This window comes from Alternaria viburni (assembly GCF_023758015.1).
Source record: "Alternaria viburni strain BMP 2772 chromosome Unknown scaffold_4, whole genome shotgun sequence".
Lineage (NCBI taxonomy): Eukaryota > Fungi > Ascomycota > Dothideomycetes > Pleosporales > Pleosporaceae > Alternaria > Alternaria viburni.
Genome location: NW_026055773.1, coordinates 1,410,354 through 1,432,909, shown reverse-complemented (window position 1 = coordinate 1,432,909; position 22,556 = coordinate 1,410,354). Strand labels below are relative to the sequence as shown.

At 53.6% G+C, this 22,556-nt stretch overlaps 9 protein-coding genes across 9 annotated transcripts; 7 read left to right on the top strand and 2 right to left on the bottom strand.

The window, feature by feature from the left end:
- Window positions 1-592: 592 nt before the first annotated feature.
- On the top strand, window positions 593-2,684 carry J4E79_002761 (uncharacterized protein; the record flags this gene model as incomplete). Its single annotated transcript, XM_049351658.1, has 2 exons — window positions 593-1,257; window positions 1,307-2,684. The coding sequence occupies 2 exons, from the start codon at window positions 593-595 to the stop codon at window positions 2,682-2,684; spliced, it is 2,043 nt and encodes a 680-aa protein (XP_049214296.1).
- Window positions 2,685-3,212: 528 nt separating this feature from the next.
- J4E79_002760 (uncharacterized protein) lies at window positions 3,213-3,801 on the bottom strand (the record flags this gene model as incomplete). The annotated part of the gene is made up of 2 exons (XM_049351657.1): window positions 3,213-3,643; window positions 3,747-3,801. 2 exons carry the CDS (start codon window positions 3,799-3,801, stop codon window positions 3,213-3,215), a joined length of 486 nt encoding a protein of 161 aa, XP_049214295.1.
- A 1,196-nt stretch (window positions 3,802-4,997) lies between these two features.
- Window positions 4,998-6,913, top strand: J4E79_002759 (uncharacterized protein; the record flags this gene model as incomplete). The annotated part of the gene is made up of 6 exons (XM_049351656.1): window positions 4,998-5,021; window positions 5,486-5,511; window positions 5,600-5,662; window positions 5,712-5,834; window positions 5,881-6,736; window positions 6,791-6,913. 6 exons carry the CDS (start codon window positions 4,998-5,000, stop codon window positions 6,911-6,913), a joined length of 1,215 nt encoding a protein of 404 aa, XP_049214294.1.
- A 269-nt stretch (window positions 6,914-7,182) lies between these two features.
- Window positions 7,183-8,228, top strand: J4E79_002758 (uncharacterized protein; the record flags this gene model as incomplete). The annotated part of the gene is made up of 3 exons (XM_049351655.1): window positions 7,183-7,222; window positions 7,301-7,516; window positions 7,567-8,228. The coding sequence occupies 3 exons, from the start codon at window positions 7,183-7,185 to the stop codon at window positions 8,226-8,228; spliced, it is 918 nt and encodes a 305-aa protein (XP_049214293.1).
- A 1,624-nt stretch (window positions 8,229-9,852) lies between these two features.
- Window positions 9,853-13,289, top strand: J4E79_002757 (uncharacterized protein; the record flags this gene model as incomplete). Its single annotated transcript, XM_049351654.1, has 2 exons — window positions 9,853-13,195; window positions 13,264-13,289. The coding sequence occupies 2 exons, from the start codon at window positions 9,853-9,855 to the stop codon at window positions 13,287-13,289; spliced, it is 3,369 nt and encodes a 1,122-aa protein (XP_049214292.1).
- Window positions 13,290-13,634: 345 nt separating this feature from the next.
- Window positions 13,635-15,402, bottom strand: SDH1_1 (succinate dehydrogenase flavoprotein subunit; the record flags this gene model as incomplete). The annotated part of the gene is made up of 4 exons (XM_049351653.1): window positions 13,635-14,192; window positions 14,246-14,728; window positions 14,783-15,321; window positions 15,369-15,402. The coding sequence occupies 4 exons, from the start codon at window positions 15,400-15,402 to the stop codon at window positions 13,635-13,637; spliced, it is 1,614 nt and encodes a 537-aa protein (XP_049214291.1).
- Window positions 15,403-16,528: 1,126 nt separating this feature from the next.
- Window positions 16,529-17,447, top strand: J4E79_002755 (uncharacterized protein; the record flags this gene model as incomplete). The annotated part of the gene is made up of 3 exons (XM_049351652.1): window positions 16,529-16,958; window positions 17,029-17,217; window positions 17,443-17,447. The coding sequence occupies 3 exons, from the start codon at window positions 16,529-16,531 to the stop codon at window positions 17,445-17,447; spliced, it is 624 nt and encodes a 207-aa protein (XP_049214290.1).
- A 3,003-nt stretch (window positions 17,448-20,450) lies between these two features.
- Window positions 20,451-21,513, top strand: J4E79_002754 (uncharacterized protein; the record flags this gene model as incomplete). The annotated part of the gene is made up of 4 exons (XM_049351651.1): window positions 20,451-20,495; window positions 20,548-20,576; window positions 20,627-21,155; window positions 21,211-21,513. 4 exons carry the CDS (start codon window positions 20,451-20,453, stop codon window positions 21,511-21,513), a joined length of 906 nt encoding a protein of 301 aa, XP_049214289.1.
- Window positions 21,514-21,856: 343 nt separating this feature from the next.
- J4E79_002753 (uncharacterized protein) lies at window positions 21,857-22,326 on the top strand (the record flags this gene model as incomplete). Its single annotated transcript, XM_049351650.1, has 2 exons — window positions 21,857-21,875; window positions 22,022-22,326. 2 exons carry the CDS (start codon window positions 21,857-21,859, stop codon window positions 22,324-22,326), a joined length of 324 nt encoding a protein of 107 aa, XP_049214288.1.
- Between the last annotated feature and the right edge of the window lie 230 nt (window positions 22,327-22,556).

The window sequence follows — 22,556 nt, the reverse complement described above, 5'->3', positions numbered from 1 at the left end:
AGCTTTCCGATGAAGTCATTGTGGAGAAGTCACGTTCGGACCCCGAGGAACATCCATCACTCTTGCACGGAAGTAGCACCAACACCACAACGTTCGCGATAGTCGCCATCGACTGCATACTGGGGCGCCAAATCAGCGACTTGTACTGATCGCAGATCTATGATTGACATTGATAATGGCATCGTGGGGCGCTCTTGTGGTCGCATTATCCCCGGAGGCGTACCTACATGGTAGCAATCGGCGCGTCTCAGCCGATACGAAGCCATGCCCACCTCAACACACACCGGAGAGATTGATAACGAATGCCAGCTTGATGACTATGAACACCATCCGATATGCGATAAGCAAAAGGTCGGCATTTTGCATCCGGTTAGGCCTCGATTGTGGAGATGCGGGCTGAGCCCGCATTCGCCAAGTCACTAGTAGCTTCGCCAACAGCGTGGTACTCATACCATGAACCAAAGAGGCATCTCTGTAGGCCTCGTTATCTGGGGTGTCGTACCAGCCTGAACTACGGCTCCGCCGAGATGTATATAAAAGCAACAACGGCGGCCGCAGATTCTGCAGGTGTGCTCTCCACCGACTGCTCATCATGGCGGGCCGTTTCCTCCTCTCCGGACTGCTGACCGCGGCTCTTGCGTCAATCTCCGCTTCGGCCGCTCCTGTTATCAAGAGGAACCCTTACAGCTTCGTTCTAGAGAACCCTTACGGTGATGCTGTCTTTGAGCTTGGGAATGTTTCTTACCTGGCCAATACCAAACACCCAAAGGCGAGTGCTGGCTGCACAACTCCGGCCGGCTCTGCTACATCGATCCCCATCACCGTCATCAAGACAAACGAGACGACAATTACGAAGGATGTCTTGGAAAGTGTGATATCGTCATATCTTGATAGCGACGATGTCTTCAGTCATGATTTTCTGGACGGACTGTACCTCTCCTCGGGCGTCAAGTCGACACTGGATGCATCCGCTTCCGACTATCTTGCGTCTTTCAACACGAGCATGCTTTTCGTGGATGCCTCGGTGACTGCAGACGCCTCAATGAGCAAAATGGTGCTTCAATCGGCTATCGACATTCCGGCTGGTCCATACCTCGCATCAGTCGAAGATGGTTCCGTAAGCTTTGCGACTGTATATCGGCTCTACCCGGATACCTATCGCACATTCCTGTTCGGAGCCTACGATGCGAATGATGGACAGGAAAATCACAATCCGCTCGGCGTTTTCCTGCCCAAGTTCTGGGACCCCATGATTCCGTAAGTAACCAGCCACCAGCGCGAAGTGTCAAGCTCACAAAGATCGCAGTGTTCCTTCACGAATCTACTACTGGGGAGACGACAGACCCCTGGCTGGAGAGCGCGTTGCCATCAAAGATTTGTACGATGTCAAGGGCTTGCAAACTTCCGGTGGCAGTCAGGCATGGGCTCGCATCACGCCCGTTTCGAACGGCACGGCGCCTTCAGTGCAGCAGATCCTCGATCTCGGAGGTGTTATTATTGGAAAGCAGAAGCTCGCTCAATTCGCTTCCGGTGCTAACCCTTGGGAATGGCAAGACGAGCACTACCCGTTCAACCCGAGAGGTGATGGATGGCTCACGTGCTCAGCTTCTTCTTCCGGTGGTGGCTGCTCCGTCGCTGCGTACGATTGGCTTGACTACGCCATTGGAAGCGACACTGGCTCTTCGATGAGGCGACCAGCTGCAGTAGCTGGTGTATATGGACAACGTCCCAGTCAGGGCTTAATATCACTCGAGCGTGTCATCCCGTTGGGTGCTGCAACCGATACCGCAGGGGTCTTCTCTCGCGACCCCTACAAATGGATCAAATTCAGCAAGTCTTGGTACACACCCAGCCTCTACCAGAACTCATCCATCACTGGTCTATCACCGCTTTCCGTCCCAGACACAAACGCGTTCCCCAAGACCATCCTCTACCCCACGGATTACCTCCCGCTGAACAACTCCGCCGCAGAGCCAATCTTACAAGACTTCATTGCGAATGTGTCCAGGATCTTCAACATGACCGTCAAGGAGTTCAACTTCACCGCCACAGTCCAGAACTTCTCTGACCCCATTGCGAGCAACTTCACCAGGATGGGGCAAGCGACTAGCGCAATAAACGGATGGTCTTCATGGCAAGTCGTCGGGAAACCCCTGATAACCGCTTGGGCCGCACTCTTCGACGGCCGCTTCCCGCCAATCGATCCCGCAAGACGCCTCGGCTGGTTCGCATTCGACGAATCGGAAACCAACCAAACCACCTACGACGCAGCACTCGTGACCAAGAACACGGCCGTCGAGTGGTACGAGAAGGAACTCCAATACAGCACTTCCGAATCATGTTCGGAGTCTGTGATGCTCTACGACATCGGCACCGGCGGCCTGCCTTCCTACCGTGAAAGAGAGCTCAACGACTCGCCTGATGCTTCTTACCTAGCTGTCACACCGCCGACGGCGAAGATCACTGGTGCGGGTATCTGTCCGATATTCGGGTGTGCGGATTTTACGATTCCGATTGGTCAGGTGCCGTACCAGAGTGAGGTTACGTTCCATGAGGAGATGGTGCCTGTGACCATCAATATGGTGGTCAAGAGGGGATGCGATTTTGTGCTTTACAACATGATTGAGAAGCTGGCGGATGAGGGTGTACTGAAGACGGTCAAGACGGGGAGAACGGCCTATTGATAGTAGAGCTGACTTCGTGGAGTGAGCATGCGATATGACATGATGAACGTAATGCAATCTGGAATGATATTTTTTTGGACTCAACAATTGTGCTTGACATGAGTGTAAACGTCCGACTGTGGCGAGAGTCACTTGTAGGGTTGCTCAAACCAGAGGTGGCTGGGTAAAGTCATCAAAAGACGCCATATTGCTTTTGAATCGGCGACTGTGGACACACCACCGCACTGATGGAGAGGAGATTGCCTGGTAAGGCTGCATTGCATTGTTGCGAACCAACTGGTTCAGCGCTCTGGTATCTAGAGCCGTAATGCATCATTCTAGCTTTCGAAAAGCGATCACAACGCCAAATGTAGAGTAGACAATACAATGCCCAATGTCTATAGTTCCCCCGACGCTTTTGAGATGCCGTATTGATGCAGTATTAGAAGAAGAATAAGATGCAAAGACCTGCGAGGTCCCAGGTCGTGTCTGGGATTCCTCTGAATGCTCGTGTGCGACTTTGCGCACCTGCAAGCACCCGCAACCCAACTATGATCGGTGCATGGTACACCTGTCCAGCGCGTCGAGCAGCTCGGGTCGTTCCGCCAAGGCCTGTCGCGCTTGGGTATAGCTGAACCAATTCCGATTCCGCTTGTGCTGCTCAGGCCACTGAGCTTCTTGCTTCTCGACAGTCGCTTCGAAGAAATGGTACGAGGCCTTTGGGGCCTGGGAGGTGAGCTGGTCGGGTCTGCGCTTCTCAGGGATGAGGCCGAGGTCGTAGTTGATCTTGCATATTATGCCGGCTTCTTCCCAGGCTTCGCGTTTGGCGGCATCTTGGGCAGTCGCTTCGTCCGTCTCCCAGCCGCCCTTGGGGAGCACCCATCCGTTCCGCTTGGTGGACTGGATGAGGAGCACGTAGTACTTGTCGGCAGAAAGCGGGACAACGCCGGCGACTAGGCGCTCGCCTTGGGATCCATAGCCTGCCGCCAATCAGCCGAAAGTTAAAAGCGGTGAGTAGGGAGAGATTCGCGGCACAGGTTCAGGTTTTTGGGATTCGTTGTGGGGTCTCGTGGGCAGACTTACGTTGGTTCACGCGACCGGTGCGCGACTGCATCGACAGCTGCTGGGTAGCGGCCATGTCGGCGCTGAGGTGTCTGTGAGAGACGCGATAGTATCAAGTGGCACCGCTTGTATGCGACTCGCTCGACGCGACGGTCGCAGGACTCAGCGAGTGGCTTGGTCGGAGGAGCAGAGGCGAGCCAGGCGGTGAATTGAAATGAAGCCGAGCCGACAGCGAGTGTGCGTGTGGCTTCACGGGGCAGTGGTGGGGAGCAAGTGTAAAGGGGGCGGATGTGGTAGGCAAAAGGGCTGAGCAAGGCTCAGTCCCGCGGATGACGGGGCTGAGGATGTTGAAGGAGCCTGCGAGCAGCAAAGAAGTTCGGCATGGTGGATGGATGTTTTAGTAGGTGGTTCGGGTCAGGGACTTTTTACGTGGAAACTAAGGGCTCGCGGAAGCGTCACGCCTGTCGCCAAGCCCCGCCTGCAAGAGGAGCTTTGTCCGGGGTGCCTGCCACCCTCTGCACCGCTGCGCATATGTGCACAAAAACTGCAATCAAGCCCCCGGCGCCCTGCCAGAGAAGGCAGAGATCTCGCCGGCGCGCGCCAGACACTGGCCGTCTGCGCGCCCAGGGCGCTGCAGCGAGAGCCGGCGGGGCACGCGAGACCAGCGCGCCGCCTGCAGCCTCTCTGCCTGCCTGCCTGGCCGCTGGATGACGTACAGGCATTTAAGGGATGAATTGCCCACTAGAAAACGCGCAATTGCCCCCGTGTAGACGCTGGCCAGAGTTCGTGGTGCGCGCCCTGCACGCTGTGATACAACACCTCCGCCGTGCTGTTGAGTGTCCTGACCCCGCGACCGACCGCGCTCCTCCGCCAGAGCATCGTCGCAGCCCCCCTGACCGCCTCGACCGACACCATCAGTCCGACGAGCCCTGATCTCCAGCAAGCGGGCGACGACAAGGAGCTATTATTCATTCCTCTTCCGGCTGTCCTCGCTCGCCGCCGCGACGACGCTCGATTCCGCCTCGGACCACTACCCCCACCAGCTCCCACGCTTATGCTGCCCTCATGCAGTCCAGTGTGACGCCCTTCGGTATCGTCTGCTCCAACCATTTCCCTGGGTTCCGGCTCGTGCCTGTCTGGCTGGCCACCAACCCGTCTTCGCTGCTCCCAGCACTGCGGACAGGCATCTCCGGACCCTGCCATGGACGAGTTGCTAACCGTCGTTTCCAGGCTACAGTAGTGAGTCGTGCGGGTACTGCAAAGACGCATCGAATGGCAGTAGAACCGCCAATTCTCGTACGTGGATTTTCATAGTCATGCCTACTCAGTCATGGATGGATCGCCATGCCTGCAGACCGCTGTCAGAGCGGTCAAGCCTTCTCACACGAACAATGGGCGTCAATGTTGCAGCCGGCGCTTTTCCCGCCTGCATTTGATGTTCTGTTAAGGTTACCTGCGCTCACGTGCTGCCCCCGCGTCGCGTGCAATTCTGCCCGATCCCACCCATGCCTCGAGCGATGCGTCGCCGCCAAGTATCGTCTACGCGTCGGCAGACGTCGCAGAGTGTAGATCCTGCGTCGCGAGATGAATTGCATCACAGCGCATAGTCAATGCTGCCATCGCGATGGCCGCCCTGTCGTTCGGGCGTGAAGCGGGGGAAATCGGAACGAGGCTGAGCGCCGAGAGCACTGGCTGACCTTGCCCGATTAGGAGCAAGCTACTACTTCTCATCGAAAAGCTTGACCGTTGAGGTCTACCAGATCCTCGTGGACCGCGGCTGGAGAAGGTAACGACCCACTCATGCGCGGCGCATGTTTGCAAGCACCTTGCATCGCAGCACTATGCCCATAACAGCAGCTGATACCGGCTTCTAGATCTGGTACCATCTTCTACAAGCCCGACGTGCTGCGACACTGCTGTCCGCACTACACAATTCGGTAAGCAGCTATTGCAGAGACATTCGACTAGAGGCTTACCCGAGGTTAGTCTACCCGTCGCTGCCTTTAAGCCCTCGAAGGATCAGAGGAAGGCAGTCAACCATTGGAATGACTATGTGCTAGGCGAGGCTTATATGAAAGAGGCTTCTAGGCTTTACCCAATATCGAAAGAGTGCGTAGTAACACCGTGCATTTCCTAATAGACTAACAGCTCCCAGGGAGAAAGCTCGTGTCAAGAACACGTTTGACCTCAGCCGTGAGATTCACAAGACTGAACTCCAGAACGTTAAGCGCCCACCTGAACCCGCACATCGCTTCGAGGTGACACTCGAACCGGCAGCCTTCACACCCGAGAAGTATGAGTTGTTCAAGAACTATCAGCAAAACGTACACAAAGAAAAACCTCATGAGATTTCTCAGTCGGGTTTCAAGCGTTTCTTATGTGATTCGCCGTTGAAGCAGACCTCTAGAACTGTCGACGGGAAAGAGCAGCTCCTAGGATCATACCACCAATGCTACCGACTCGACGGACGACTCATTGCGATGGGCATCCTTGATCTGCTACCTCATTGCGTTAGTGGTGTCTATATGCTTTATCATTCCGATTTCGAGCAATGGCAGTTCGGGAAGCTGAGTGCGCTACGAGAAGCGGCATTAGCGCTCGAGGGTGGTTACCAGTACTACTACATGGGATACTACATCCACTCCTGCATCAAGATGAAGTACAAGGGTGACTACAAAACTCAGCATGTTTTAGATCCCGAGACGTACGAGTGGCATCCGCTGGACGCTGAGCTACGCGCTCTATTAGACAAAAAGACCTATGTCTCGATGTCTAGGGAGCGTCGTAGGAAAGAGCAACAGAGTGATGAAGAGACGAGTGCCGCAGCAGAGCAGGATGACTACTCCGACTATCCTCTACCAACAGCTGCCGAAGGTGGCAAGGCCATTTCCGACGGCATGTCGTTGTTCGATTTAAAGGTGCCAGGGCTCATGACAGCTGAAGAAATCGAGCAGCAACTTGACCTAGCTACTATGCCCATTCGGGTTCGTGGGCAAATGGCGGAAGCTCAGGTACGCGAGCAGTCCATACGTTGACAACCGCCAACCGGTACTAACAACTTGTAGGATCTTGTCTCTTGGGAGGGCAGTGATTTGAAGAACCCTCGTTCAATCAAGGGCATCATTGGCGAGATGGTGGCATGCATGGGCCCTGAAGTCGCATGGCAGGTAGTGGTACAGCTTGGATGAAAGAAGGAGGTTAGAAGAACCACGTCGAAATGCTACTCTAATATGCACGAAATCAGACACTATATAGTCTGCCCCTGAAGCACGTCAATACAAGTCAGCTAGATGCGCAAGTTGATGCTCACGTACTCCGTGTCTGGTCGCTTCCCCTAACGACGAAGTAGCTGACCCCTTTGAGCCTAGCGTGTACGTACGCCGAGGCTGCCGGTCGGAATATCGTCCACCTTACCAAAAGTTCACGCACAACACGGCGATTGACGTAGCACGCAGCCATGTCCGCGTCGCCCCTTACACTCGTCGTGCGCCCGCGTGGTATGCTCTCTCTGTTCATTGAGTTGGCTCTAGCCTGGCTGAGCGCGTTCTGATTGCTGTTGGCTAACCCCTCTATAGGCCGCCCTATCAAGAATCTCCCCGAGACTATCACCGTCCCGTCCGATGCCACTGCCTCTCAGATCTTTGAGGAAATCGCAAAGGCCTCCAGGTTCTCAATTCACCGATTGAGGGTTACTAAGGGCAGCGATGGCTCGCCGATCAACAACGTGCGCGATGTCACGGTCCACGACACAGGCCTGAGGAATAAGAGTGCTGTGGATGTCAAGGATCTTGGTAGACTACATATCGTCTGATGGCGAATGCGATGGCTAACAGCGTGCAAGGTCCCCAGATCTCCTGGCGAACCGTCTTCATCGTCGAATACCTCGGACCCCTCCTCATCCACCCGCTCATCTACTTCGGCCGCTCCCTCATCTATGGCACCTCGGCGCCTCCCTCGCAGCTCCAGAAGCTTACTTTCCTCATGTGCGTCGCCCATTTCGCAAAGCGCGAGTTCGAGACTCTCTTCGTCCACCGCTTCTCGTCGGCCACGATGCCCATCATGAACATCTTTAAGAACAGCGGCTACTACTGGATCCTCTCAGGCTTCAACTTGGCATACTGGAGCTATGGCCCTAACAGCCCGGCTGCTAAGCCTTCGAATCCGCTCCTGACATATCTCGGCGTTGCCCTATTCGCAATCGGAGAGGTCTGCAACTACAGCACACATCTGACGCTTAAGAACTTGCGCCGTCCAGGCAGCACTGAGCGCGGTATCCCTAGGGGACTCGGCTTTGATCTAGTCACATGCCCCAACTATATGTTCGAGGCAATGGCTTGGATCGGCGTGGCCCTTGTCAACTGGAGCTTGAGCACCGTCATTTTCATCATCGTGGCTGTCGGCCAGATGGGTGTCTGGGCCTGGAAGAAAGAGAAGAGGTATCGCAAGGAGTTTGGCGACAAATACAAGCGCAAGAGGTACGCCATCTTGCCCGGCATCTGGTAGAATGACGCATCCGGCGATGGGTACCGGTTCACTGAGGAGGCTGCACTTGACAGGTGCGTGGTGCTAGTGGGGAGGCTTTGCGCACATGGGGAATGCGAGAAGAGAACCAATTGAAGACAAAGAACAATATATGAGTAACAACAGAAGCCGCTAAGGCTGCGGCGAGGCGGACTTGTAGAACTACAAGACGTAGGCCGTCACACCCACTCAAAACGGTGACACCTCCGCAGGTACCCGTGGCTAATGTGCCGATGCCTCTGGCCAGCTGAATCACAAAAGACGCTCGTCACTTGTTTGCTGGGGACCTTTGGTGACAGATCTCGATGTAGCTGCGTGATGAGTTTACGTTTGTCCTTAACTCATCTGTGCACCTCAATATATTGACAAGGCTTGTGACATTGAGTGTGTGTGTGCTCGATTTCCATTCTAGGTACAACCATCATCCACATCACGACCCAATGTTTTGCTTTTTTGTCGTGATGGCTTGTTGGATCTGCCCGCCCGGCGGCCACTCCCATATCGCCCCGATGAACGCCGAACAAACCCTGCATAAGTGCGGGAAGAGCATGCCACCCACCTGTCATCTCCCCACCCATGCATTTCCCAAAAGCACGCTCACCGACACTCATAAGCAAGTGAGGCTCGACCGACCTGCAAATCACGCTCAATATCTCGCTGCCTGCAAGAAACTGCCTGCAAAAAGGCAGATCGAGGCTGAGATGATGCGGGCCCTCATTTCTGCCTACCAGCGGTCAGCCAAAGAACCCAGCCGGCAAGCCCGTTCGTGATCAGCCCTAGCCTTAGCCGCAGCACTACCTCGACCTGCCGAACTGGCTAATCAACAACTCTCCATTGGCCATTTACCGTGTTTGGGCACGCCGGGCCGCGGCTTACGATGCCCAGGTGGGAGAGGAGGACCTTTCTTCAGCTGTGACGGGCTGGGCTTGGTGGCGCTTTTTGATTTGACGATTCCCGGTGAGAACTAGAGGGACTGCTAGCTTCAGCCGCAGTTACGCATCTGGTCGTGTGAGGACGCGTGTATAAGAGGACTGAGGCAGGAGCCATTGTGGGACGAACAATAGCCTCACTCCCATTGTCCTCTTGTGCTGAACCATTTCGATCGTTCTGTTAGCGTTTGATCTGGTGTTGCGCACATATACCCCTCGTTGCTTTTTCTTTGGCTGGCTGCGCGCTCTTCGGCTTGAACTACTTGCATCTGCAAGGCTGGTCGTCACGTTCTTGCCTGTCACATCTCGTTCTTGCTACTTCGAGTAACGGGCGAGATTGTTGAACATCGTGACGTCGATTGCAGAGGCGGTAAGAGTACACAAGCGACCTCACAAGATACTCTGTGTTGCGTACCTAACAAAGCAACTACTCGCTGAACGGTGTTCGACTGAATGTAAGCCCGACGGTATCTCTTATTTACTCCTTCTGCTGTCACTCCTATCTCCTTTTGTAGCTCCTGTCTTTCTGGTTGGATGCACCTACCATTTCCAGATCTTCGAGCAAGATGAGGCTTCCAGATTGCCCGCCAAGAAAACTGTCCCTTCTCAACCCAGTCGCAAGATCAGATCTAGCCGAGAGAATGCCACTAACACAACCTTCCAGCTTACCCAAAGATATGGCTGCAATAACAGCAGATGCGAAAGCGGCATGGGACGCCCATGTCGATACCCGCACAGGAGCGGAGCCACCAAAACCAGCCGATCCATCTGAGATCAGCACACTCAGAAACAAAATCGGCAATTCTTTCAAAGCAGCAGCAGCTTTACTAGGCGCAGCAGCAGCCCCGATTCCCGACCAGACAGGCGACGGCTCCAAGATTGCCCCAGAAGAGAAGGCTAGCTTGTACAAGAAGATTGAGGGCAGTCTTCGAGATATGTCTCACCTTGGTGTCGACAACATCCAAAGTCTATTGGAAATCCAGAAAGAGAAAATGCTTGGTGGCTATACTGATGACAAGACTTACCTGATGGAGGGTCTTATCCGGACCGCCGCCAAGCTGCCCGACGGATCCAAAACTAGGGACGCAGTTACAGGCAATTTCCTAGAACAGCTATGGAACGACTTGCAACACCCACCGCAGTCGTACCTCGGAGAGAAGTTCCAGTATCGATCCGCAGATGGCTCCAACAACAGTCTTGTCAACCCCCAAGTGGGCGCAGCAGGGACACCATATGCTAGAACAGTCAAACCATCTCAGATGCAGACCCCCGCGCGCCCAGATCCGGGTGTCGTATTCGACAGCATCATGACCAGGAAGCATGCCGAACTGCATCCTAACAGGATCTCGAGCATGCTGTTCTATCTGGCATCTATCATCATCCACGACTGCTTCCGGACGAGCCACGAGGACTTCGCGGTTTCCATGACATCTTCTTACCTCGATCTATCGCCCTTGTATGGAAGCAACCAGGCCGAGCAAGACATGATGAGGACCGGACGCGATGGAAGGATCAAGCCTGACTGCTTCTCGGAAGCGCGACTGTTGTTCTTCCCCCCTGGTGTGGGCGCCATGTTGATCATGTTCAACCGTTTCCACAACTACACTGTCGAGAACTTGGCCGCGATAAATGAACAAGGGCGCTTCAAGAAGCCTTCAAATGAAGCGCCCCAACCTACTGGCGATGCTGAGGCCGACAAGAAGGCAAAGGATAAGTACGATGCAGCATGGAAAAAGTACGACAATGATCTGTTTCAGACTGGTCGTCTCATCACCTGCGGCCTTTACGTCAACATCATCCTGATCGACTACGTCCGCACCATTCTGGATCTCAACCGCACAGATAGTAACTGGCAGCTGAATCCCCGCGCTGAGGTAGCGAACCTACCCATGGGTGTTGGCAACCAGGTCTCAGCTGAGTTCAACCTCGTTTACCGATGGCACTCTACAGTGTCCGATCGCGACGAGAAATGGACGCAGGAGATGTGGGACGGTATGTTTGGCGAAGGTCGCGATCCCAAGTCTATCAGCAAAGGCGAGTTCCTTGGTACCTTGAACAAAGTCTACAGCAAGACCGACCCGGATCCATCGAAACGCAAGTTCGCTAATCTGGAGCGAAGCGAGTCCGGCACGCTACCTGACCAAGGCCTTGTTGACATCTTGACATCAAGCATTGAAGACTGTGCCAACTCTTTCGGGCCAAACAGAGTTCCCGCTGTTTTCCGTGCTATCGAGGTTCTCGGTATCGAGCAAGCACGTAGCTGGAATTTGGGCTCGCTCAACGAGTTCAGGAAGTACTTCAAGCTCGAGCCGCACAATACTTTCGAAGACATCACATCCGACAAGTACGTGCAAGAACAACTTAAGCACCTCTACGACCATCCCGATAAGGTTGAAATCTACCCTGGCATCGTTGTCGAGGATGCGAAGCAACCCATGGCTCCAGGTTCCGGTCTCTGCCCAGGGTACACTGTCTCTCGTGCTGTTCTCTCAGACGCGGTAGCGTTGGTGCGCGGCGACCGATTCTACACCCACGACTACAACCCGCGCACATTGACTAATTGGGGCTACCAGCTTGCTGATAGCGATCTTGGTGTTGACAATGGATGCGTGTTCTACAAGCTCTTCCTGCGCGCTTTCCCACAGCACTTCAAGTACAACAGCGTGTACGCACATTACCCTCTAACGGTTCCCTCCGCGATGAAGGTGGCTCTCACCGATCTGAAGAAGGACAACTTGTACGACTTCAGCAAACCAGTGGCAACAGCACACCCACACTTCGTCAAGGAGTACAAACTCGCCACCGATATCATGAAAGACCAAGCTACCTTCAAAGTCGTCTGGGGCAGAGCCATGGAATACATCATGGGTCCCGCATCCGCCGACTTCATGCTTGCTGGCGACGGACCCAAGAATGCCGAATCTAGGCAAATGGTCAGCAAAGCCCTTTACGTCTCTTCATGGGACAAGGAAGTACGCGACTACTATACGCTCAAGACCAGGCAGCTGTTGAAAGAGAAGAGCGTAAAGATTGCCGACTTCAACCAAGTTGACATCATACGCTCCATCGGCAATCTTGCCCACGTTCACTTCTGCTCTGAGTTGTTCATGTTGCCGCTCAAGACGGCCGCACAGCCCTACGGTATCTTCACAGAGGCTGAGCTCTATCTCATCATGTCGTCGGTCTTTGCGCTCATCTTCTTCGATGCGGATCCTGCTTCGTCTTTCCCCTTGCACGTCAAAGCAAGGAAGGCAACACAACTGCTTGGAAACATCGTTGAGAAGAACGTGCAGGCCATTGCAAACTCTGGAATCTTGTCCAGTATCATGGCGACAATCTGGCCTCAGGAAACTACCATGAAGTTCTATGGCGTGCATATGATCAAGCGACTGCTAGAGAGCGGCATGTCACCAGAGACCCTGACTTGGGGTCATATCCTCGGTACAGCAGGTGGTATGGTGTCTAACCAAGGCCAACTCTTTGCCCAAACGATCGAATACTACATCCTCGGCAACGGCAAGAAGCACTGGCCCGAGATCCAGAAGCTTGCTGAAGACGACAGCGAAGAAGCCTTCGAAAAGCTGATGCACTACACCATGGAAGGAGGCCGTCTGAACGGCGAAACAGGCGTCATCCGCGCCGTCGCCAAACCCACCTCCATCACTGAGAACGGAAAGACGACAGACCTCAAACCAGGTGATGCTGTCTTTGTGAACTTACGCGTTGCATCTCACGACCCAGACGTCTTCCCCAACCCAGATGAAGTCGACATCACACGCTCCCTGGATTCCTACATCCACCTCGGATACGGTCCACACCAGTGTCTCGGACTACCGATGACGCGCATGGCGCTCACGACTATGCTTAGGGAGGTCGCTCGACTCAAGAATCTTCGCCCAGCGCTTGGTCCACAGGGCAAGATCCACAAGGTGGAGAAGAAGATGGGGCCGGGCGAGGAGAAGTACTCGTACCATGCCTATTTGACGGAGAATCAGGATATGTACTTTCCGTTCCCTTGTGGTAAGTCGTCCGAACCTCTTGATTTGTCAATCAACCCGTTAGAGAACGTTTGCTGACTTGATGTGTAGCTTTGAAGGTGTGCTGGGATGATTAGATGGATGTAATGCTTGGATCTGGAGCTTGATGGATGGATGACAGTGTATGATGAGATGAATGATTATTCGAAGGGTTTCGGTATAGTTTAAAAATCGCCTATGTTATCTTCGACGGCGAACGGCGTAGATAGCTGAAATGATATGTGTTCCCCACCCATCATTGCGTGAACCGATATCTCATCGTATTGCATAACGCATGCAACAAGGGAGACGATGAGTACGAATCGAACCCATCTTGACGTTGTAGTAGTAGTTCAGAATAGATGAATATGCTAATAAGGCGAGTTAGTAGGGGCCAAAGGCGAAGCAGAGGTCTCAAACTGACCTAGAGATCTTCCCTGGCCTCAATACGAGCGCTTCATAGGTGGCACACTCGCCGCTTCCTTCTCATCCAACGTCGCCATCTGTACCGCCCTTGTACCAAACGTGACTTCCTGACCAACATTGCCCTGCCACGTCAGACTATGCTTCATCCAGTATTCGTCATCCCTCTCTTTGAAGTCGTCTCTCGCATGCGCGCCTCTGCTTTCTGTCCTTGTCAATGCCGCCTTGCTCGTCTGCGAAGCATTGGTAAGAAGGTTGCGCAGTTCGAGTGTCTCGATAAGATCGGAGTTCCATATCAGGGACCGGTCTGTGACGCGGAGGTCGGTGGTATATTTGTTCTCGATGTCGCTGAGTTGTGTGTTACCTTTGGATAATGAGTCGTGGGTACGAAATACGGCCGTCGTGGATTGCATGGTAGCTTGCATGTCGTTTCGTAAAGCGGCGGTCGGTGTGGTTCCGTTCGTGTCTAGGAACGTGTTTATCTCGCTGATGGAGTCGAGGCCAACGTTTTCGGGGGCTGGAGTATGAGGCGCAGATGGGGAGTGATTCGCAGAGATGTGCAGTGCTGTTGCGCGGCCCTGGATACGGTCAGCATGTGCAGCAAGGTTGCTGGGAGGATTTGAGTACTCACAAATACTACAATGTCGAGCAAGGAATTTGCTCCCAGCCGATTTGCGCCATGAACGCTGACGCATGCGGCCTCACCTGCAGCATAGAGACCGTCGACAACCGCTTCTTTCCCACTCTTGGCGTCTACATCCAGCACCTGTCCATGATAATTCGTCGGTATACCGCCCATACAGTAATGCACTGTTGGTAACACCGGTATCGGTTCTCTCGTGATATCGATGCCAGCGAATATTCCTGCTGTTTCCGCGATACCAGGCAGGCGTTCCATGATGACGTCCTTCGGTAAATGGGAGAGCTGGAGATGTATGTGATCCCTGTTCGGCCCACAGCCGCGGCCTTCTAGTATCTCGAGATTCATAGAGCGAGAGACGACGTCGCGAGATGCTAGGTCTTTGGCAGTAGGAGCATAGCGTTCCATGAACCGTTCGCCTTCGCTGTTGAGGAGATAGCCGCCTTCGCCGCGAGCGCCTTCTGTGATCAAGACCTAGTGTAGTCGTCAGTCTAGAGGCTTTGTGGTTGGTTGCCTCCGTGAACGTACGCCTGCGCCATAGATGCCAGAAGGATGGAACTGCACAAATTCCATGTCTTGGAGTGGCAGTCCAGCTCTTGAAACCATCGCGCTACCATCGCCCGTGCTTGTATGCGCGCTTGTTGCACTGAAGTATGCTCTTCCGTATCCGCCAGTAGCCAGCACTGTGTTCCGGGCAAAGATTCTGTGAGTTGTGCCATCTTCCATATTCAGCGCTGTTATGCCCACGCACTTGCCCTCGCTCATCATCAAGTCGAGCGCAAACCACTCGATGAAGAACTGCACTCCTTCCTTGAGACTCTGTCCGTATAGCGTATGAAGCATTGCATGCCCGGTACGATCTGCTGCACATGCCGTTCTGTAGGCCTGCCCGCCTTTCCCGTATTTGAGCGATTGGCCGCCCAATGCTCGTTGGTAGATGGTGCCTTCGTTCGTCCGGCTGAATGGCATGCCGTAATTCTCGAGTTCGACGACTGCTGGGACGGCCTCGCGCGTCATGTAGTGTATCGCGTCTTGGTCACCGAGCCAATCTGACCCCTTGATGGTATCTACTCGCATGTTAGCCAGAGCTATCTTGGATAGGGCACTTGCTCACCATACATGTGCCAACGCCAATCGTCTTCAGTCATGTTCCCTAGCGCAGCATTGATTCCACCCTGCGCGGCGACGGTGTGCGAACGGGTGGGAAAGAGCTTCGACACGCATGCGGTCTTTAGTCCAGCTTCTGTGAGTCCTACAGCAGCTCTGAGGCCAGCGCCACCGGCTCCCACAACGATCGCACTGGTCCGAGGTTAGCTATATGCAACCCAATAGACTGAATGTCGATTACTCATAGTGGTGGTCAATGACTGTGAGTCCTTTGACATTTGGCCCATTGACGGAGGCGAACTTCCTGTGGTGTCTTGGGTTAAGTAACTGCCGGTGAGCATTGTACTGGCGGCGCGAGATGGCTCGCGCAAAGGCACGCATCATGAAGAGCGGTAGGTGAAGAAGAGATACATTGAGTCTTAGCTAGATCGAGAGAAGGGCTTGGAGACATCAGAATAGTACACGCGGTAGTTAGTATCAGTGGCGCTAGCATGTAGGCGTTCGGCATGCCCCTCTAAGCTTCCCTCGGCTGTATAACGACCCAGGGTGGGTGGAGGTTGATAACGCGGAGAAGGACCCCTATACTTCAAAGTGCCGAACGCTTCTCGACAGCGGTGCTTCAGGAGTCAGATAGAGGGAGGCCATCATTTGCGACGATGTTGAACAGTCGAGACGCGTCGTCTGATGGAGGGAGAAGTTTGCGGGGTAGACGGGAGTGAATGTTGGAGACGCGATGTGGCGAAGATCTGGGCAGGAACAACATGACTCGTACGTGCGCTACCCCGGAAATGACAGCATCAACCAATCGGCCACAACGCATTACGCAAGGCGAGAGACCGATCAGCCTTCCGTCGGCTATACAACATTGCAATAGTCCAAGACCTCACTTTGTTTTCATTATCGCACCTGGCATTTCATAACAGTGCTCACGCTTTGTGGCAGCCCCTGCTGGCATGAAGCACCCGGTGCATACTCTCCCGTGACGTCATCCGACGAGTGGCAATATGGCGGACTTGGTGTGTCCAACCACTGTGCGTCGAGGAGTAAAGGGCGTAGAAAGGGCTGATGCGGATAACACGGGTGTATAGTCGATGTGAGAAAATTTCTGTACAGCTTATAGACATACCTTTTCAAACGCACAACAGACTTCGCCAAAAGCCTCCTAAAATGGCAACCGAATGGGCAAGGAAATGGCTTTCCGACCCCTCATCCACTCCAGCATCTAACCAACAGATTACCATCATCGACGAGCTTCTCTCCTCCAAAACATCGCCCAAAACCTGTGCCTCCGCAACAGCCTCCCTGGTGGAAGCGCAAGACGACATCAGCTACGCACTAGCCGATCTCGTTGGTATCTACTATTCGGCTGCTGAATCTTGTACTAGTTTGAAGGAACTGGAACTACTCGTAGCATATCTCGTTGAACTAGCAAGACTACCCGATGCTGTGAACCGAGGGCCAGAGGCCAGGAGCTGGGATGTACCTGGCCTAGAGCCACCACCCAAAATTGAGGTTGGAGAGGTCATTGTGATTGAAGGGAAGAGGTTGTGGAGTCAGTTACCGGGGTTTAGTATGCATCTTACGGAGAAGTTCCAGGGTACGTTTGCCAAAACTCTATGCTGCCGTCTGCCACCCTATATATCTCATGGCTGACGTTTTCATGATAGGTCCCGAGCTATGGACTCACAGTATCCGGAGCCCAGCAACCCCTGAAGTCGCAACCACCAAATGGAAAGACTTCAACACTCTTCTTGCACTGACCGCACATGATTCGGATGCTCAAACCACACCAGCTCTCGCATACTACACTAGACTGTCTCGTGTGACTTTGACCATGGCACTGGAACATTCGCCTGGTACGAGGCTGGGCAAGAATACAGCCATGCATGTACCGGCGGCTGCACAGTGGCTTTTGATCGCGGGGAAAGAGATAGAGGAAATGTGCGAGGCGGGTACGGAGTCGATGAATGGGGGTGATATTTGGGTGGAAAGAGGAGGGAGCGATGTTTGCGATGTGGCAAGATTGCAATTCTGGAAGGAGAGATTGAGAGACTCTGGGTTTTGACGTCGATGTTGGTAAGAATAAGCCGACGTTAGATAACGTTACTCAGCTATGCGCCTATACAAAAGAGATAATTGAACAGGCCTGGAGCCTACATCGCCGTTAGATCACCCTACTTGGCATGTTGTCATATCAATGTAGGCTGCAGACCTGTTTAGCATTTTGCTAGGGTAACGTGTATGAGCATGAGGTTGTTCCCCGCTTGACTCATAACTAAATTATATCCACGCCAATCTATCCTGGTTCGCCTACCCTAATGTCTCGGTATATACCAAATCGAGCGCTCAGCTTTCCTAGCAGCTTCGCTTGAGATTTCAACTTCGACCGTTACCGTGCTTTCATCTAACCGGCCAATGTTCCCTGCGTATTGTTCCCTAGGACGCAAAGGTCTTAGCTTAGGTATGGTTGATGCCGACGTCGACGCCGACGCCGACACTGATGGCCTCTCATCCGACGACGAAGCGGAACACGCTTTGTCTAATGTCGGTCGTCTAGGTTTTGATAATTGTTTTTGGGTGACAGGAAGTTCGATTGGAGCGCCGTTATTGCATACAGGTATACATGGAGGGTGCACGATGGTTTTCGTGCGTTTCTTCGGTGAAGTGCTGGAAGTCGTGGTTGTCGAGAAAGATCTTGCACTCGTTCGGTCGCTAGAAGTGGATATTGAACGAGTCGATGATGATGATGACGAACTTTGGTCGGCAGTGTATCCAGACGTTGCGGGCGAAGTGCCAAAGAGGCCTAAGTAAGACATCTTGCGTGCCTATAAGTTCGACTGAGGGAGGTAGTGTGACAGGCGATTGCTATTTGATTGCCTTCAGATGTCGTAGGAATTGCCCAAAGTCTCACGAGAACTAAGGTGCGTCGTAGGTCGCCGCTCGGGGTGAAACAGAGCGTCGTTGAGCCAGGTGCCTGCGCCTTCGTTCGTACAACCGATTTGGCGAGCCGGTCGAGTCTGCGTGGGAGCGGCGGAACATTATGGCGCTTTGGAGTCTGTGATTCAACCACTGTATCGTGAATGGACGTTATCGCTGAAGAGTAAGTGAATAGTGTCAGACAGCGTGAAGAAACGAAAAGCACAGGCGAGCTCTTTTGACACAGTCTCATTTGGTATAGTACTGTATCCACAGTGCTCGATCAAAAGATCCAGAAGCTGGCTAATACCAGTCATACCCATAGTAGTAGCAATCTTCACCTGGGAATAATAACGCCTTTCCAATGCCAAACGCCATCGGCTATGCATCCCTCCAGTCAATGCAATCGCTATGTAGGAACCCATAAAATCATAATACAATCGTGTCGTGTCATTTTGCGCCATTCCCATGCTAAAACGCCCAAAGATCCCAACTTTTGCTTGCGTCGGTCATCGTTGCATGTACATGCCGGTGGTGACCATAACATTGCCGTAGCGCTCGTTAGCGCGCCAGAGGTACTTTAGGAAAACGATAGCTTTCAGGTAGACTTTCATAATGCGCCTCCGTCGGACGCGATCGGCTTCCAGAATTTTGCGCAGTGCTTTAGAGACAGCAAAAGGTGAGGCAACCTTCCGGGATGGTGACTGGATGATGGCGGGCCACGACGTCGCTCGGGTCAGCGTCGGCGGACTCAGGTCGGAAACCTCGGGTAAGAAAGCCGCTGGGGTCTCGGGCGCATCGTTAAGTGAAGCAGGACCAAATTGGGCGTCGAGAGGTTCATACTCGAAGACTTCTGGAATGCTTCCAAGCGTGGGAGAGAAGGCCGCTGAGCGGGGAGTGCCGGGTTGATGTGACATTTGGGTGGTAGTATTTTCTTTTGGTGGTGACTGTCCTCTTCTTGGTGGTGAGGGACGGGCAGGTTGATGTTGCTGCTTGGGTGCGCGTGGTGAGAGTTGGATGGAGGGTTGGCTGGCTGGCCAGAGCGGAACGGAGAAACGCCTAAACATGGAGCCCGTTTGTTTTGCTGACTGATTGAGGAGAGCGTCGCATCGTTGCGGTGAAAACAGCAGCATGTCGGACAGTGAATGTGTTGCACGACGAGGCTGAGGTGAGGACGAGATTGGGAAAACGAAGGAAAGCAAAGCGCTGGCGGCACCGCGGATTAAGGCTGACTTTCACCCATTGTTAGTCGTGTGTATAAACAGTTAATCCCCGCTTTTGCAGGACGGGAAGGGCACTAGGCACTGGGGCCCAATGATGTTAGCATACGGGCGACGGTGATCGTGTGGACAAACGCGTTTGTTTTGCAGACAACACACTGGCAAGCCACTTCCCGTGGTCACACGAGCTGGGAGCACGCTGACCTTTGACGAGAAGACGCGTCGCTGCTGCTTCACACTCCTGGGTGCTTTGCGAGGAGGTGAATATTACCCCGCTCAGGCATTGTGCGATTGTAGATGAGGCATGACGTCGCTATGGAAAAAGTTTGGATCGAGAGATCGAGAACTCACATCAACCGGCGCAGAAGCCGCCAACGGTAACGCTAGCCTCTAGCCCAATCACGCGTGAGGCGCCCCTTCCTGTCCCCAACTCCTTCACACCACCATTGACTGCCTCTACCACATGGCCAGGGTGATACGCCGTCTGTGTGCAGCCGCCTGATGCAGCGCATCGCAGATGCAAGCGTGCGTGTCCTTTGATGCGTCACCGGGTAGTCAGAGCCCTGCCATGTCGCTTTCAGCTGGCTTGTCCTCCGCGGACTGCCCTTGCCGTGGCCTGCGTCTCACCGATGAGGGCATGCTCAGGCTTTGCACGTTTCACGGCGACGCCCAGCAAAGATAGGCATCAACTGAGCAGTAATCACCTTCTGCGCTGAGATAGATGCAGAAGGTCCTCGGCACCCTTGTACGGCGGTAACCTACCGCCTGCTTGGGATGCGGAGAAGCCAAAGCTATACAGCACCAAAGTTCCTCTCATCTCCCGCTGCAGGTCTGCCTGTCTGCCATCGCCTCCGCGACATTGCCTACGACGGATTCTTTCGCTTTTGCTACTACTCTGCTTAGCCGCCTCTAGCATCGACTAGGCTGCCTGACTCCGAGTCACCATCAGCAAAATGACGTACACCAGGAAGCAGGTCGTGACTTGCATCAGCGTGCTAGTAGGGTTTCATACGGTGCGAGCTTTCACGTGCTCGTTCTAACAATATCCAGTATCTCGTCATCGCAACCGCGCTCGCAGGGTAAACTCACATCGTAACCGACGATGCTAGAACCGCGCTAACACGTCTAGGTGGGCTGCCTCCCGCGCGAACGCTCGTTCTGTGCCCATCTCCGACACCTTGACCGGCTTCACTACGGCTCTACCCATCGTCTCAGGCCTCCTGCTCGAGTGCGGCTATGACTTCACGCGTCGGCAAGAGCGTCGCAAGCATCTGGCGCGCGGCGAGATCCAGCGCCCGCCCCTCGTAATCATCGCGAACACGCTCATCTTCATCTACTCGTCGGTCGTCATTACCCTCGTCGGCACTCATGCCGCGCCGCCTTCTGGATTAGACTGCGGATTGCGCGAGCGCTGGCAGACGTTGTTCAAGCACAAGGATGCGAGTGCCATCCGACAGATTCAGGATGCCTTTGAGTGCTGTGGCCTAGCCAACGCGCGCGACATGGCATGGCCTTTCCCAGACAAGACACACAAAGCCGACGCATGCCAGATCACGTATGCTGGCAGAGCTGATGGATGTTTTAGATTCTGGAAGGCTGAGGAGCAGGTAGTTGCCGGCATGCTCATGTCCGTTGTGGGCATGGTTTTCATCTGGCAGGTACGTAGTGGGGGTTACAGCGCTCCGAGACGCCAATGCTAATTTGACTCCCTAGATCCTCATCATCGCTATTCCCACACAGAAGGAGTCCTGGCTGCATCGCATTGCGCCGGACCGTATCTCTCGCATGATTGCCGACGAGCGCAACGGCGACACCGAGCCTCGACGAGCCATCGATTACATACCCGGCTACAACAGCAACCGCTACTCTGACCGCATCGAGGAAGAGACGGAAGAAGACAGCCAAGACTCAGTCCGTGCTATTGAGGAGGGCAATCGCCGCCTCGATGGCGCGTTGCCAGGGCATGTCGAGCGCGACCAGCAGCCTAGTGTCGAGAACGAATGGGCGAGGAGCTAGCGAGTTGGATACATACAAGCTGCGGTAGTTTGCAATCACGCACTACACGTTCGGGAAGCGGCATGGCAGAAAAATGGGGTGCCAATTCTGCGCAAAGTCACAGCTCTGTGCAGCTCGAGACTAGTCATCTCATACCGACTGCGACTAGAAGCTGGAATACAATGGACTAGTTCGGCTGGTCAAGCATCAACTCTATGAGACAACACTGTCCACGACTGCAGTTTCGTCTTAAACATGTCTTTCCCGAGTCAGATAGTATGGGTTGTTCCAAACAATGCAACGTAGTGTCTTATATCGTCAACTATGACTATTTAGCGCATGCTTTCGACCGCTATCACTCACAATGCACTTCAATCTCATTCGTATATACCCAAATCAACATGTTTGCTCACAGTGGACTGCTCGAGGCAGACCGACAGAGCATTCTGGTATACCTATAAAATGCTCGACTCTCGAATCCTATATACCCGCAGACCATCACAAACACCGTTTCACACCCACGCCACAGCGATGTCCTCCACCAAAAACACCACCACTTATCTGTGTTCGAACAGGCCGCGCCTGAATAGTGTAAACACAGCCCACACTTTCGATGACATTCTCCCACCAGAGAGAATGACGACGTGGGAAGACTTGGACGCCAAAAAGAAGGACAAATTGTCCCACAAGGTCAAATCCAAGGTGGGGAGTACCGCAAAGTCCGCTTTGGCCAAGACCAAGGAGAAATTGGCGGAGAGCAAGGCGAAAAAAGAAGCTAAGAAAGCGGAGAAAGAGGAGGGGAAGGAGACAAGGATCGATTCCGTAGTGGATTGATTTAGTTGGTGGAAGAGGAGGAGGGTCGTGCATAAGGATATGTAATGAGGTGAAATGAAGTTTGTTTGACAATTTAAATTCTGAGCTTGGTGATCACTGTATATTTCATCGAGTAAGCGCCCTAGTGCCTTTAATCGTTGCACCCGCGTCGACTCTCTTAAGGCGGAACTATTCGCTCACTTCAGTGCTAATCGTTGATACCCTGTATGATGAATTGACTATTGAATCGT